Source organism: Ambystoma mexicanum, chromosome 8 (assembly GCF_040938575.1).
Source record: "Ambystoma mexicanum isolate Mex_15411 chromosome 8, UKY_AmexF1_1, whole genome shotgun sequence".
Classification (NCBI taxonomy): Eukaryota; Metazoa; Chordata; class Amphibia; order Caudata; family Ambystomatidae; genus Ambystoma; species Ambystoma mexicanum.
Window position 1 is genome coordinate 834,830,910 of NC_090929.1, and position 17,734 is coordinate 834,848,643.

Sequence of the window (17,734 nt, forward strand, 5' to 3'; positions counted from 1 at the left end):
CATAGTGCCATGCAAGTACTATCACCTGGGATGATATCATGCAGTTAATGCCATCAGCAGCGACCATTTTATAGTCTGGATATATGCATCACAAAATATATGCTGAAAGAATCAATTCTATACATTAAGAACTGTGCGAAGTGCAAATCGACTGCATTCTTCTGTCTGTCTATCCCTACGAAGTGTCATGTGTTGTAGAGAGGGAAGAGAATTGTCAACTAAATATTTGTTACTGGAGAATTGTGCATCTCCAGCCCAGAAATATAAGGAGACTGAAAGGCTTACATGTATGACCCTTTTAAAACTGTGGCTTAACACACAACCCTATGTTAGCCGATCCTTGCCTATATTTCAAATGGAATCTACATGGTTAATATATTCACCATCTCACACCCTGGAATTGGTACTGATCTATATTTTGTTTATTGGTGTAATTTTCTCCAGTGCCATACTCGTCTTGATGCTGGAGAAAATCAAATGTTTAACTATTTTTGCATTGTGTATACCATTTTAGTGAGACCTTAGTGATGTTCACAAAAGAGGTCAATGCTAAGCAGAAATGTCAGTAGTTATAATGTCTGTTAGAATATAGCATATTTATATGGAGATTGCAACGATTGAAAGTGGATGCGTTTGTGGGTTTACCATAGTGAGATTCATACAGGCAGTGTGAGGAGCCAGGAATGAGACACGGACACAGAGGACTTATGGTTTTTGGTCATAAACTTGTATTTAAATCAAAAAGGGTTGGAAAATGCCTCACTATTCCTAATCTAGGAGGTATTTTCCTACCTCAACCAACAATTAAGGATTCTGTCCTTTGTCAAGATGTCCAAAGCAAAATATATCCTGTGCTCGAAATCCTATTCTGGCCCTCACACTCTAAAACGTACTCTGGTGTAAAGGACATTGGGGGTCATTATGAGTTTGGCGGTAACCCTTAAATGCGGCGGTACCACTATTACTGCCGCATTTAAGGGTCCGCCAAATCACGGGTTTGGCAGGATTTACCTCCAGCTCTGAGCGGAGGGCAAATCTGCCATGATTGTGCTGATTTTCGGTGCTATTACCGCGTGCTAATCCCGCCAGTGGTATTAACGCTGAAAATTACCCATTGGGCCCAATGGGGAATGTGGATTTACCATTCTGCCAAACCCGTGATCTGCTGCTAATAGCACTGGGGGATTTGCCAGTAACGCTAATAGCCCCGGCGGTGATACCGCCGGGGATACCGCCCAACTCGTGATGAGGCCCATTGTCTGTTTCTCAAAGTGCTCAAATGTTTAAATCCAACACAACAGCATAGATCCAACCAAAAAGTTCCAAAAAGACAATGTTCACAGTTCCAGGGAATGGCTCCCTTCCTCAGACTCCTTTTTACCAATATGCAAAAGTTCAAACAAAGAATAACGAAGTTCCTTGTAACTTCCTCTTGTTGGTGTGTTCACAATTCCAGGGAATGGCTCTCTTCCCCAGGCCCCTCTTTATATTCAAGCCAGTTCACAATCCCAAGGGCATATGTTCTCCCTGGGTTTCTCTTTCCACTGGATTGTAATTACTGGTGCGGGTCCCAGACTTGCAGGCCACCTGGTATACTCTTTCACCTTAACAACAACTCACAATCTCAAGGGCATGGGTCTTCCTTAAGATTCTCTTTCACTTCCCTTCAAACATGTATCTCTGCCTGGTATACTCTGCCAACAGGACTCTGATGCAGTCTTTCAAACACTTGGCATACAGGGCCTCATTACAAGTCTGGTGGTAGCTGTGCTGGAAAAACCAGCAGTCTGCCGCCGGACCCGAAATCCCATTCCGCCTCTGTGATTGCAGGAATCACCGGGGCATTACAACCCCAGTGACCCGGTAATTCCGGAGGCGGAATTCCATAAATCCCCATTCCCATGGAATCCCATAGGACTCCATGGGGATGGGGACAATGGAAACGCGGGTTCCTTCTATGACGGAACTGGTGTTTCCATTTCCGCCTGTAGGTGGGTGGCGTTACTCTCGACAGGTCAGACCTGGCGGGAATGGCACCTCCCACCTGCAGAACTCAGAATCAGCCGGTCCGGAAACAACGTTGGCAGCGGATTTACCGCCACTGTTGTTTCCGGACCGGCTGACTCATAATGAAGTCCAGAGTCTTTCTTAAACACTTGACTTTGCCTGGTATACTCTCCTGCCAGGACTTGTATGCAGCTATCTTTCCTTTGGCCCACACAGTGATAATTACCCAATGTTGGCTTATCAGCTCTTGTTTAACAAAGTTTGTTTCAATATTTGCTGTTGTATTTACTTTACTTTCTCTTCTTAAACATGGGTCCAGCGACCCTTTGTGATATGGTTCACAACCACTTTAAACCCTTTACAGGCTTCACTTTGCATCTTTACCTATTATCATCATGGAGGGGCATATATTTTTTAGGCAACCCAGTAACCGGTTAGTCTTCCCTGGGCTTACCAGGTGCTTTAAATGTCCCTTGCACCACTCCGCTTCTTATCCGTTCAGTTTGCTGGCTCAGCATGCATCCCGTTAGCGGCTGTGCCTTCGCTGAATCCAGTTCCACTGTGCATGGCTCCCGCTGCCTCTTACTCCCAGGCGACAGACCATCTGGCACTCGGTTTCTCCTCACACCGTCGGGACTCGCCTCTGCATTGCTTTCCCTGGCTTGCGGTCTCTTTAACGTTTTGATCAGAGTCTGCCCACCTCGTGGCATCACCCAGCTTCTGCACTTCTCCCTCTCCTCGTCTGTCAGCTGCGGGGGGATTTAAAACTTCCCGCCAGGATTGAGCAACTTCCACAGACTAGACCGATGCATTGGCTTACCGGGGCTTAGTTATCTTCATTGCTCCGTTCCTCTCTCTCATCTCAGTTGTCATGGTATTTCTAGACTAACATTGAGGAAGCTGATATCGGATCTCACTGGGAGTGATCATTACTGCTCCCTGCATCTTCCTCATCTCAGTTGTTGACATACCACTCCCTGTGTGATGTTGGGAAATATTTGAAGTAGATCTGGCAAGGGTATGAGGGAGTGGGTTATAGTAGGTCATTAGGAAGAGCGGGAACATCCCTTGAAGGGAATGGAGGATTTGTGACTTACCCTAATGACGTGAAGTCATCCCCCATGTGGTCCTCCCTCTTATAGCCACCCCCAGGGTCAGGATCAGGTAGTGGCTGCCATCCCCTGGCCACATGGGAAGAAGCTACCTGCAGGAAATGAGTGTTGATGACATCAGATTCATCACAGCATGTAGAATTTAAATTTGTCGAGTTCTATACATACCATATTGTAGTGGGGTCTAGGGTAAAGTTGGAGAACCAGTTGACTAAAATGTATTTAATTCTTTTCAATACATTTAGATTTTTGAATACCTCACTTTCTGGTCTTAGCTCAGAATTGCGGGGTGGAGTTGTATAAGTGAGGGGAGGGCGTTAGATTGGCAGGTCACGTCTGTATGAGCCAATGTTCGTACTTATATAAAGAACATTCTCAACAAATAGAAATCTCCATGCCAGGAAAGAAGTCTGTAAACCAAAAAGCTAGCAGAAATCTAACAGCACTAACATGATTAGTTTGAGAGTCCAAAATTATTTTATGACAAAACATTCCAGGATTCATTTTTTAACAGTGGTGACCTTCAGGGAGAATTGGGTGGAAAAAGAGGAAAGACAAATGTTAACAAACTTGACGATCGGTGTGAGTACTCTCATCCTTAACATGATCTTTATTTTCCCTGCTCCTTTCCATTCTCTCTAAAATTTGGACAATTCCTAAACCCTCTGATAAAAACACTTCTAGACTCAAGTGAACAATCCCATCATAAACTATCCTGTCTTGGTAAAATAATTCAGGGGATGCAGTTCCCCAAATCTAAGCCCTAAAAGATCAACAACACATGCTGCTGACCTATCAATAAGTCTTATGGTGCTGCTGCATCAGGGAAATTGTCAGCATTCAGGTGGTCACAGACTCCCTCCAAATACTGGCCAAGAGGAGCGCCTGCCTACTCATCCTTCTGGATTCCTCAGCAAACGTTTGTTCTTATGAGCACAGGGATCACAACCATCCTCCTCTCTTCTCAAAGAAGAATGAGGGAAAAGATGTGTTAAGGTCCTTCTTAGCTGACTGACACACTTTCATTCAGCTCGAGATCTAGCAGCTAAGTAGCCAATGGACTGCAGATTGCCCATGGGCTGATTGCTATTTTAGCTCTCGGCAAATGATCCCGACAGAGTCCCACAAATCTTGTATTTTCCAGGGAACTAACAGGCTTTTATTGTTTGTTGCATTGTTTGCTGCAAAGAAACGTTCAGGACCACTGCTCTGTTAGGGTTGCACGTTTCCTTTTCAGGATCGCTTCGATCTCCTCTACTCTTCTCCTTTGGAGCGGTGCGACAGCACTGTGCATTTCCCTTGTTGTGAGGTCAGGAACTCGGTGTCGCAAAGCCTTGCAGCGAACACCTTTGATTCTACATGGGACTTGCAAGTTACGAATTGGAGCAGCGAATCAGCTTCTGCAGCCTCGCTCAACCCATGCCGCACGTGTGTCCTGAGAAGACAGAAATGGCACCACTGATGAAAGTGCTGGTTTCTGCCAGCTCTCAGACTCCTGCAGCAGTCCACCTCTGTCAGTCTCCCTTGTAAAGCAGTTTTTCTTTCGTCTTCCTCTTTTGTTCTGCACTCCACCTTTACGCTTTCCGTGTCTGTTCTTTAATTCTGTTTTTTTGCCACCACGGTTTCATCTGGTCCGAGTAGCGCCACCATCACTACTACTTAATTCCTTCGGATTACTTCCACGTCTCGTCCAACTTCTGCAATTGCTTCTACCTCTGTCGCCAAAACTCCTGCTGCTATTACTGCTACCACAACAACTCTCTTTGTGCACTACTCCTCTTTTTATGGCAATAGTGTCTCCTGCAATTGGCCAACAACTAGAGCATTGTTGATCCTTTCTCAGCACCTCTCTGTAGGGCCTCCTCCTCGCAGCATTTACAATGTTTAGTACTGGTGTTTTTTTATTTAAACAGCTTAACAGAGGTGTCTTGTGAGTTTTTGGAATGGGACCGATGTTTATTTGTGGGTCACAGGGGATATAACCTCTGGGTTTGTCACACTATATACAAGTGGTACCGTTCACCTATGCTTCTGTACAAACAATATCCATGCATATTAAACATCTGCCGGAGACAGTGGGTAGAAAAGGGATCATACTCCTATATCTTATAGAAATGCCCAGCTCTATGTAGGTTCTGGTTGGAGGTGTGAGAAACTTGAGGGTATTCACCGAGTAAGACCCCAGGAATCCCTTATTCAAGTGGCCAGGACAAGGCCATCGCTGTTGAATCCAGTTCCTGGGGGTGGACCAGTGGGGGAGGATCACCTGGGTAGAGGATCCCGGGATTGTACTCTGGGAAAGGCCCCAGGTGAGACGCAGTATTATACCAGAGAAAGTAATGAGGATGACGAGGTCCCTGAGGCTTTTATGGGCTATAGTAAATCGACCTCCCTTCCACCCGATAAACATCCCATTTGCGAAACCACCATCCCCTCCAACTTTGCTGAATCTATTACACACCCTGTTGTATTCAGAAACAATCTTTCTCAGAATCCTTGCTTTCCTGTTCCCTATCCAAATGCCCCCATCATTCTCTCTCATGTCCCTCTAATTATTCTTTCCCGAAACCCCAGTATGCTGCATTGACAAAACACTACGATTACACACCCTCTTTCTCACCACCTCTCATCCTTAACTAATACTCTCTTGGCTCGATCACTGAACCCACCCCCACTGAAATGGAAACCATCTATAGGTCAGTTTTCAACACAGACCATCAAGACCCTAGCACACATTACTTGTACCCATCTTTTCACCTTCTTTATCTGCTCTCATGTCACTGGGATCGTCAACACCTGCTACAAACTATCTACCGTCTTGCACATCTTGTTGGCCCCAATAACGCTGCCATTTACTTTGCTGCTTCCCTTCTTCCACACTACTCTCAAGTTCTGAAATATGTGATGTTGAACCATATCACCAATTGCCTAGAGGTCCTTGACCCACATCTCTAACTTTCTAACTAACGAACATCACAGAAACAGCATTGAACCATGCCACCAACTTTTTCACTAATGCACACCACTTGAGACTCTCCTCTATTCGCATGCTCCTCGATCCCTCTGCAACCTCTGACACCGTCGACCACCCCTACATCCTGAATATGTTCTCCAACATTGGCATCAAGGACTTGGCCCTGTCCTGAACTGCCTCCTACTTGTCGCAGGTCCCCCTTCATGTTATGGCACATGAGCCCCTCTAATCTTGCCCCTCTCCCCGTGGCAGTTCCAAAAGGCTCTATTTTAAACCAATTGCTCTTTAACCTCTATGCCTCATCTCTTGGTAAGCCTATGTCCACCTTTGTCTGCTCTCACCACCCTTTCATCAATGACATGCAGATCGTCTTCTTCCCATCTCTTCCCTGCACTAGTCACATACTGTCTCTCTGACGTCTTCTACTGTAGCAGACCTCAATGTCTTATGCTCAATTCTTCCAAGGCTAATTTAATTCCACTCCTTGTCTCTAATGCTCCACACCTCCTCCCCTCCCCTTTATACGCTCTACCTTACCTCCAAATACCTTCCCCAAAGGCTCCCAAACTATGTGTCCTCTATTGTGTTAAGCTTTACAACTTTATAGCCTTCATGGCCATATCTGCTAACCAAAACCTAATGGATATTTGGAAAATTCATCATCACCTCACCCTCCATTCCACTAAAACCTTTAACTCTGCTCTTGTACTCTGGAAGCTCATAAGTGTGCTAGCTTTCTCTTGGACGCCTATCTCTTATCCTTTGCTCCCTAAATGAAATGATCAATTTTCATCTTGAACTTTTTACAACTTCTCTTCCTCCCATCTACATGCCAGCTAGCTCTCTATGCATCTCAGATTCCGGCTCAAGTTTCTCCCATCAGTCTTCAAATGTACCATGGGCCTACCAATTCTAACTAGCTTTTTTCCGCTGCCCATCAGATACTGCCAGACCCCTCTGCTCATATTCACTCTGCACCACTTATCACTGCAACACAATACCCCTGGTCATCAAGAAAACCATGCAAATTCTACCTTGGAAATCAGGCATCAACCAACAGATCATCTATCTATTGATGGGACCCCTGCACTAACCTGTTGCACAGCTCCCCCCCCACCGTCTTCACCCCCTCGCCCAGTGTATGACTGTTTCTGTCAGGTGAATAATGCACACAACGTGCATGATCCTAATGACTAACTATACTATCCCTGTTATATGTTTAACTGCGACTCCCTGTCACCTGCTGGTCCACAACTATTACAACTGCTCTCATGTGAAGCACCCATTTATGGTGCTGCTATGACGTCTGTTCTAACCTTTCTAATGTATTTCTGCTTGAAGCATTAGTCCTGTTATAAATAAAATATGAAAACATCAATGCAATAATTACAAATAATCAAAATATGTTATTAATAGATGAACATACCCAATACTAACTTTACGCCCTTGTTTAGCAGCACTTCCTTCACAGCTTGACGGACCCCAGGCTCCAGTTCCACATCAGCTAAAGCAACTTTGGAATGAATAAGAGTGACCTGAGGAACACAAATGTAGATGTCATCAGAATTGACTGGGTGATCAGTTCTTAACCAGAGCTAAATAAACTTCACCTGTGAAATCATCAGAGCAAGTACGCCTGTGTTATTACAATTTAAGCCACTGAAACAATTGGAAGACAACATGCCATGCGTAACCTTGGATTGACCTTGACAGGTTTTTTTGACATGGCATTCTAACGCCCCAACTCACAGTCCTACATAGAAGAGTCCTGAGCTGCAGGATATTGGTCTAGATGTATGGAGGATGGAAGGAACTGTGTGATAGTCAAATGAGAAATGCCTTCCAGAATGAGGTCCTATCATTCTGTAAACATACACAGTGAGATTATAATATATTCACATTAGGATTGCTAAATTACAGGTTATGTAATACACAGGGATGGGCATATTGTTAGATGTATGGACACTGTGCTGGTATATTGGTATATTTTCTTTAGAAATACGATCCAACATTTGTAAATGTGTCTTCTTTAAGCTTGTGTGCATAGACTTCTAAATCTCTCTATATATATATATATATATATATATATATATATATATATATATATATATATATATATATATATACACACACACCCACAAAAAACGTTAAAGGGACGTTATGGTTAAGTTGCACCACTATAATACCTATAAAATTCAATGGAAAAACGTTGCTACAGGGACATTATAGTTACAGGTAAAACCTAAAACCCCCAGAAATTAGCAAGTTATGGTACGCTACATAACCATAACTTGCGGTACCACTGCAAGGACTAACACCCATGACATCAAAGATGACATCACAAATGTCATTGATGACATCACTGATGACATCACAAATCGAGCACACCCTTTTTTAGTTTAGTGAGATATGTACACTAAGTGATGTGTGCCTTTCTCCCTACACAATCAACAATAATGTTGTATAGATCGGCCGTCGCCAAAGTCTCACACAAAGAAACCAAAAGCAATCACTTCAGTGTAGGTGCTCCATACACATACAAACCTACATGATACACTGCACACAACTCCCATCAGACACACTTTTTGATTGACTGTCAAGTAATGCATGTGCCATTCACCCACAAAGCATACACTGTCGCTCGTACAACACACAGCCATAATCTCATCCTCTGCAGTAAGGTTAACAAATATATGGTATAGCACATTCTGGGCGTGCATTGTACACCCAGAAAGCTTATTGTGCAATCCCGTGTCCTCCACAATCCCAAACAGAATATGTACATTTGCAAAATCGGCATATGTTACACTTACGACCCTGCAACTGTGGCAATGTCTGCAATTTATTTGCAAGTGTGCACGCGCGGGAGTAGGGGAATAAATGTCAACCAAGGTAGAGTATGTCCTTTGTACTGGTGGCTTTTAAAAAAATCTTTTTTTTTTTTTAAATAACTTACACAGTAACAACTCCTTTTGCAGGCTTTCATAATGGTTTTCATTTGTTGCTCTGTGCCTCACATCTTTTACAATAGCATCTTCAGTGCAACCTGTAGATCCGAAAACCAAATGTCATTGCCACTCTGCGACAATGAAATGCCACTTCGATTGAGAAAGTGCACATATCGATTACCAATATTCTCAGTCTTACAAGAGTACATCCCAGCAGCACGCAAACATTTGCACATACTGCTGTTGATAAGACGCTTTCCCTCCTCTGGCTGCCGACAACATTCATTGGAATAGTTATATACTGGACGAATACTCTATTGGCTCCATCGCAGTGGCAAAAAAAGCGCTTCACTTCTTTCATCATCTTTTTCTGTTGACGGTACACACTTTCACAAGCTATTGAACCCAAAAGCAACGCTCCATAATGCACTATCACTACATCCACAGTACATAAAGTGGGCACTCGTCGACATTCTTCAACCAAAAGGTGGAAACTACGGACAGGGACACCGCACCACAAAGTCTCCACTTCGTCCAAATTGAAATTGCCATTAAGGCCTCTTTTCACTGCATACTGGAGCAGATCGAGCACAAAGCGATCACACACTATAAAAGTTTGCATTTTGCCATGTCTACCCGCCTCACTACACACAGGAATGAAAGAAAATATGGCCACCTTTTCCTGTGACGCACACTCTAACCCCCTCATTGGAGAATTCCAACAATCGCATTTCCATTAGCCAGCATGTTCAAAAGCACAGAATATAGCATGTGCGCCTCGCAAAGTACCGTTAGAGCCGCACACGAACAATTCATAAACAGTCCTTCTTCCCTTTCCACTATACTCTTCCCACCACGCCCTTATCTGCATCCCTTTCGTCGGCACTCTTTCACATACTTGTATGTAGGCGCAATACAAACAGCAGAAAGTACCATAGTACATCATATGATATGATGCACACGCTGCATGCATAATAACATCATTGCTGCCACGTAGGTTATACACTTCACAATATGGTCTTCCCATTGTAATGCATGTACTACAAATGTCAGAAAAGTGATCCCACAAAAGCAGCAGGGAATATATAGTAGCTACGTTACGCAAGTGAGTGCAGTCCATGCATACAAACATGATGCATGCCCCTTACCTTGCACACTTTCACCATAGCATCCTACATTTATTTGTACAACCAAACCTTCTCTCACACGGTTTGTGTACACACCACAACCAGTAAGCAGATTGGCCAATTGCTTTGCCTCCTCAGTGCCAAAGCTGTAGCTGCCATCCTAAAAACAACCGGATGTGCCACGTCGAATCCTCACGGTACCGCGCATTGCGCAGCATTACTGTGCTAGACACTAGAGGTGGGGGGGGGGGGGGGGTTGAGAAGGTGTTAAGGGTGGTGGGGGGTGAAATAAATGGGCGGGGTTGTGTCTTTAGGATGGTGTGTAAAAACACTTATATTGTTTTTTCCTTTTTGTCGTATTTTCATTATATACATGCATTCATAAAAAAATATGTCTTCTTTTTCTTTCTTTTGCTCAGTTTCTGGTTGCTTCTCCTGCTGACATTTTATCCACTGAAGACGACCCGATATCTAATATTTCTACAGGATTCTCTGCAAAGCTTCCTGCACAGTGGCAAACAGCAGCATTGCCAATGGAAGTAAAAAAAAAAAAGCCTTTTCCCTGGAACCACTGGAACGCTTGCCGATTATTAATGCTGTCATAGTCTGTGCAGAACATCCCAACAATGGACATAACGTTGCACATGCTTCTATTTATCCAACTTCTCTTAACCTCTAGCTGTGGACAACTGACATTGGCATGCTCCCATTTTCGTCTTGGTGTTATCAATGAAAAAACCACATTTGCAGTAGGAAATATCTGCATCACAGCTGTCATCAACCTGTTTAAATAAACAAGCAAAAATAAAGACATTTGCCCCAAATGTAGTCCTCCAAAATGCACGACCACCACATCCACAGTACCAACAGAGGCCACATATTTGCAAAGAAGATCCATGCAGCCGAAACCCCATTCCAACTGTGGCCCAAAAAGCCTGCACTCCTACTGAAAATCAGTATTGAAGCCTCTTTCCCCATGCACACAACACTCCACCCTTGCACACACCCACAACAACACTATGAATGCATGCATACGACCATGTAGGGAGCCAACATAGTACACAAGCGTAACATACATAGCAGCACTTCAACCCAACTCCCTCAATCCATAAAGCACCCATTGACTAAAACAGGTGGCAATTAACGCGATCCACAAACATACCATAGCATCCATCACCCCTACCCAGTACCATTCACAAAGTAGTGTTTCACTAGCAACCTAACCGCAGCATTGTCACAACATTGGCCCTACCTCACCAATTCTGCACACATCATAGTAAACAGCCCAAATAAGCTGCACTTCAACCATACCCTGTGCCATATGCCAGTATGCACACACTGCACCAAGTGGGCACACTGACTTTTCATTGCACCATCTCCAATCACACATTGAAAACTTTACCATATTCTACCATCCGCCTCACCTGTGGAACCAAACACACACCTGCCAGCTTATTTCTACTGCTCTATGTCATCTGCAACGTACTGCACAACCATTCTTTACAGGTCATCACCGTCTAACAGATACAGTCAACATTGCATTAGTGGCATGGATTTCCCAAAGTCCAACGCTCTTCAATCCATGGCCTACAGCCTACCACCTTGTCCCAGGAGGATAGCTCAGCGGCAACATTCTCTCCTTAGAAGAAAGACATGGAGCAACACAGGTTTGAATCCCAGGTCTGCGCTTAGAAGCCTCTGGGTATTAAGCGCGTTATAAATAACCTATCATTATCATCATTATCACCTTCGGCCATACGTCCAATAGGCTACCCCTTCAACACAGGCACCGCAACTCCATAGTGACAGTATGCAAACCCAGCACCCAGTGCACACACTGCATCACTTTTCACAGCACCATCTCCAAGTACACATCAAAAGGTTTACCATGTTGTAACAAGTGTCCTCAACAGCCAAACCACACAAGCAGTCATGGCAGCTGAGTTGTCCTGCTCTATTGCGTGTGAAATGTGCTGCACACCCATTCTTTACAGGTCACAACCCTCTGCCTGCTGCAGACTCTAAAATGCCTTACTACCGTGTGTGTCCTAAAGTCCTAGCCTCTTCAGTGCATTGCCTATGCCCTTCAGCCAGGCACCCAACAGTCAACACCTTCAAGACTGTCACTGCTACGTAATACCATCATCCATTTCATCAACTTCGCCTATCCACATACACAGCAGTATCACCAGCACTACCAACCTGCGCACCGCCATGAACCTATACAGGTACAATTTGCACCACTTACCATAATGTAGAAAGAAAACACTCTATCCTACACCCCTGTGAACTTTCATTCACATACTATGGGCGTCCCCATTTCTATTCCTAAACCATAGTGCCACTGCCAACGTAGCCACATTCAGTTTGCAAAACCAGCATACTGCAATTAATTTGCACACACCGCACCATGCAAGCAACATAATGCACCAGATATACACCCACACTTGCTTTACTGCACTAGATATGGTAAAGGCCTATGCTCTTCACTGCATGCCCTACGGCCTTTGTCCATGCAGCCAATATTATAATTCTTCCACAAACCCAACGCAGCTTCCTTAACCCATGCATGCCACCATGTGCCCAAGTATTGCGTTCCACCCGCATAACACAACCACCCGTACTCCCAGCCAATCTATGTCATGTGCAAATCATTCCCCTTCTACACTGTACCCGCCACCACTTACCACAGAAAGAGGTGGCCCCAAACAGTTGACCTGCACAAGCATCCAGCAATCACATACAGAACCTCTACAATGCACCCATTCACTACAAGAGTTTGCTATAAGCAAATTACACACACATACCACAGCCTCCACCAACCCTACCCAGACCCATTCACAAAGTATGGTATCACTGCCAACCTACCCACCACTGTTGCACAACATTGGCCCTAGTGCCATAAAGCATCACACAGCATAGTTACCAATCACAATTAAAGAACACTTGTACCATATCCTCTGCCATAATAACAGTTTGCAAACCCAACACCCACTTCCCACACTGCATCACTTTTCACATCACCATCTCCAACTACACATCAAATACTTTTCCATTTTGTAACAGGATCCTCAGCAACAAAACCAAACATGCAGCCATGGCAGCTCACTTGCTCTGCTTTATTGCGTTTCAAATGTGCTGCACACCCTTTATTTTTTACAGGTCACCAACCGCTACATACTTCACATTGCAAAATGCATTAGTACTGTATCTGTCGTAAAGTTCTAGCCTCTTGAGTGCATGGCCTTCGGCCATGTACCCAACAGTCTAGGCCTTCAAAAGTCTCACTTCTACATAATGGCACCATCCATCCACCAGTCTAACTGCTGCACATTTCTAAATGCATTAGTGCCGTGTGTGTTCTACAGTCCTTCCCTCTTCAGTGCATGGCCTACAACCATGCACCCAACAGTGTGCACCTTCAACATGATCGCTACTAGATAATTGCACCATCCATTTGATCATGTGGCCAACTATCCACATACACAGCACTACCGCCAGCACTACTACCCAACCTGCTCACTGCCATGAACCTATACAGCAGCAAATAGCATCACTTACCCTAATGTAGAAAGAAAACACTCTATCCTGCACCCCTGTTCACTTTCATTCACATACTATAGCCGTCCCCACTTCCATTCCCAAACTATAGTACCACTGCCAAAGTACCCACATTTGGTTCACAACAGTAGCCTACTGCAATCAATTTGCATACACCGCACAATGCAAGCACCACCCTGCACCGGATGTACACCCACACTTGTGTTAGTGCGGTCGGTATGGTAAAAACCTATGCTCTTCACTCCATGCCCTACTGTCTACGTCCTAACTCCATGCATCCAATATTGTAATCCTTCCACCAACCCAATGCAAGTTCCTTAACCCATGCATAGCACCATGTGGGCCACTACTGAATTCCATCTGCATAGCACACCCACCTGCGCTACCTCTCAACCTATGTCATTTACAAAATGTTCCCCTTCTAAAATTTACCTGCCACCACTCTCCACCGAGATAGGTGTCTGCAAACAAGTGACGGCACAATGTATGGGGCCGTTGCGGCACCTGCCTCCAATCACCACACAAAGTACTCGCCTGTGTAGGTACCCGCCAGTTCAGACAGCACGCGCAAACACTACAGGCACTCCATCTTCTTCCACATACACACATTTCACATTACCCACTTTTCACTACCCCCCCTTCCGTACTGTCCATTTTCCACACCCTTCCCGCTGCACTGTCCTCCGATACACCATGGTAGAGTTTCCCAAAAACTTTCATGCAGAGCACACTTCCCTCCAGCCAACCACCGGCAGCGTCCAATGTTTGCCGGCATCACGGCGTACCGCAGGCCAATGACACTGCGGTTCCGCGAAGCATACAGGGAAATGGGTCCGCGAACCCATATATCACTAATTTTTTGGGACGTGCATTCCAGTACTTTCCAAAAAAACATAGTGGTAGGATTTCCACCAAACACACAAAATCACGCTCCCCGCTCCTGCCGCAAATTTGTCGAAATTCTGTCAAGCTGTTCAGTCTGTAGCTGTGGGCAAACATTTTTTGGGACCGCTCCCTATAACTTTGACCCCCCCCACTAAACCTCGCCAAAGTTGGAGAAGCCGCCCATATACTTTTTTTGCAAAGCATTTGTCCATGGGGAGCTAAATTATAAGATGCCCGAAAAAGTGCTCTTCCTACGAGTTTAGCAAATTAACCATAACTACACGCCCGGTACCGCGGGCCGTGTAATTAATATTATATGGGATACATTACTCACCGTAATCATATTTCTGATGCTTGTATCTGCTTAGATTCACATGCTGTGCATAGGCCGACATCTAGTGGAAGCTGCGGAGTATTACAGTTTGTTTTTCGAAACTCGAAAATGGGCGTCGACACAGGCGTGCCAGTAATACTATCCCTAGTGTGACGTCCACTGTACCCAAGATCCCTCACGCGTCTGGGATCCTCAGATTGTATTTTTTCTGACATGAGGAAGCATGAGGAGTAGCGTGAGTACAGATAATCCAAGCAGATAGACAGAAAGGTAAGACTACAAGCAATCATGCGCCTTCTCTCGGAGGGGAGGAAGGGTGGGTCGCATGTGAATCTAAGCAGATACAAGCATCAGAAATACGATTACGGTGAGTAATGTATCCCTTCTGAGGCTTGTGGAATCTGCTTAGATCACATGCTGTGCATAGATTAGCGAGCAGTACCCGAAGAAGGAGGTGGGATGTGAGAAGGGTCATGAGCAAACAGGTGTCTTAGAACCGCTTGTCCCACTTGTGTATCTGTCTTGGAATGAGTGTCAATGCAGTAATGCTGAGTAAAAGTGTGAATAGAGCTCCAAGTAGCTGCTTTGCAAATGGTGTCGAGGGGAACATTTGCAATGAAAGCCAGAGTGGCACCAATGCCTCTAGTAGAATGGGCCCTTGGCGTAAAAGGCAGAGTTTTTCCAGAAAGAGAGTAACACAGCTGTATACAGTTGATAATCCACTTCGAGATCGCGCCTTTAGAGACGCGATCCCCCTCTCTGCCTGTAGCTACGGAGACAAACAGTTGATCTGTTTTTCTTAGCGGTCTGGTCTTATTTACATAGTAGAGGACCGCCCTACGCACATCAAGGGTGTGTAGTTTCACCTCAGCCGAGCTTTGCGGGTTCTGGAAGAAAGCCGGAAGCTCGATGGACTGGTTTACATGGAATTTAGATATGAATTTAGGTGAGAACCTAGGGTGTGTGCGTAAAACCAGTTTGTCTTTGTGGATAATAAAGAAAGGATCCTGCACTGACAGAGCCTGAATTTCACTGACCCTTCTTATGGAGGTAATGGCTACTAAGAAGGCCGTTTTATAAGTCAGGTGTTTGAGACTACTTTTATGCATGGGTTCGAAAGGGGGGGCCCATGAGCTTAGCTAGCACCACATTGAGGTCCCATCCTGGCGGTGGGTTCGAAATAGGAGCGTGAAGTCTCTTTACTCCTTCCATGAAGGCTTTAACTACTGGTACTTTCCACCACAATACTTTGTTATGGGATGTGGTGTAAGCCGAGAGGGCTGCCAGGTGTACTTTCAGAGAGTTAAAAACCAAATTTGCGTCCAGCAGGTGGAGCATGTATGTTACCACGTTGGAAGGAGTGCAATCAACTGGGTTGATTTGTTTATTCTGGCACCAAATAACGAATCTCTTCCACTTGTCAAAGTAACAGTGCCTTGTGTTTGGTTTCCTGGATTCTTTTAGGATGTCCATACACCTCTGTGGTAAATTGAGATGCCCAAACTCTATGACCTCAGGAGCCATGCTGCCAGGTTCATTGAGTTGGGTTCCTGGTGCACTGTTAGACCTTGTTGCTGGGACAGTAGGTTGTACCAGGCTGGGAGTTTGATGGGCTCGCCCAGCGCCATCCTGCGTAGGTGTGGAAACCATGGTTGTCTCGCCCACATGGGAGCAACTAGGATGAGCGTCATCGATTCCTTGTTCATCTTGTACACCACCTTTCTGATGAGAGGAGTTGGTGGAAAAGCGTACGCAAACATCCCTGACCAGTTCATCCACAGGGCGTTCCCTTGGGAGTCTGGCTGGGGGAACCTGGATGCAAATCCTGGGCATTGTTTGTTTTCGCTTGTGGCGAATAGGTCTATAGTGGGGAAACCCCACTGAGAGAAGAGATCTTCTACGATCTCTCTGTGAAGGACCCATTCGTGTTCTTCTGGAAGGGAGTCTCTGCTTAGGGCATCCGCTAGGGAATTGAGCACCCCTGGAACATGTTGTGCTGATAGGAAGATGTTCCGTCTGAGTGCCCATATCCAGATTTTCTGGGCAAGCTTGGACAGATTTGGCGAACGAGTCCCTCCTTGTTTGTTCAGATAGAACATGGCTGTCGTGCTGTCCGTCCGGATCTGCACCGACAAGTTTAGTAGATGGGGCTCGAACGCCCGAAGCGCTCGGAATACTGCCAGAAGCTCTAGCATGTTGATGTGGTTCTTGGCTACTGAGTGAGACCAGAGACCCTGAGCTGTGTGGTGGAGATGGTGAGCTCCCCACCCAGTCAGGCAAGCATCTGTAGTTACCACTGCTTGTACTTCGGGATCGTAAAAGGGTTTTCCCCTTGCGAGATTCTATTTTGTCCACCAGTGTAAGCTCTGTACGAGTGTTGGCGAAACGACCACTAGATCGACCCACTGACCACTTGCCTGAGACCACTGTTTCGCCAACCATTCCTGCATGGGACGCATGCGCAGACGCGCGTGGGGGACCAGGTAAATGCATGACACCATCATGCCCAGTAACCGCATTGCTTTGCGTACCGTTATTTGTTGACCTGACTGATAATGTGGAATTTGCAGTAGTATATTCCGAATTCTCTCTTCCGAGGGGAAGGTCAACCCTTTCTGAGTATCTAGGATTGCTCCTAGGAACTGTTTTGAGGTGCTTGGCACCAGACTTGACTTCTTCTCGTTGATAGAGAAGCCTAACTCGTGAAGGAGGTCGATAGTCCTCTGAATGTTTGACCTGCAAATTCTTGGGGTTTCCCCCGTTATGAGCCAGTCGTCCAGATAAGG

At 45.3% G+C, this 17,734-nt stretch overlaps 1 protein-coding gene across 2 annotated transcripts in view; it reads right to left on the bottom strand.

Annotated features, from left to right (window-relative positions):
* Positions 1-17,734, bottom strand: part of AIFM2 (AIF family member 2) — a 488,087-nt gene that overhangs the window by 192,756 nt on the left and 277,597 nt on the right. For both annotated transcript variants that reach the window (XM_069610711.1, XM_069610712.1), the window contains one exon: positions 7,520-7,628. In XM_069610711.1, coding sequence (XP_069466812.1) covers positions 7,520-7,628 — 109 coding nt within the window. The remainder of the gene's footprint in view (positions 1-7,519; positions 7,629-17,734) is intronic.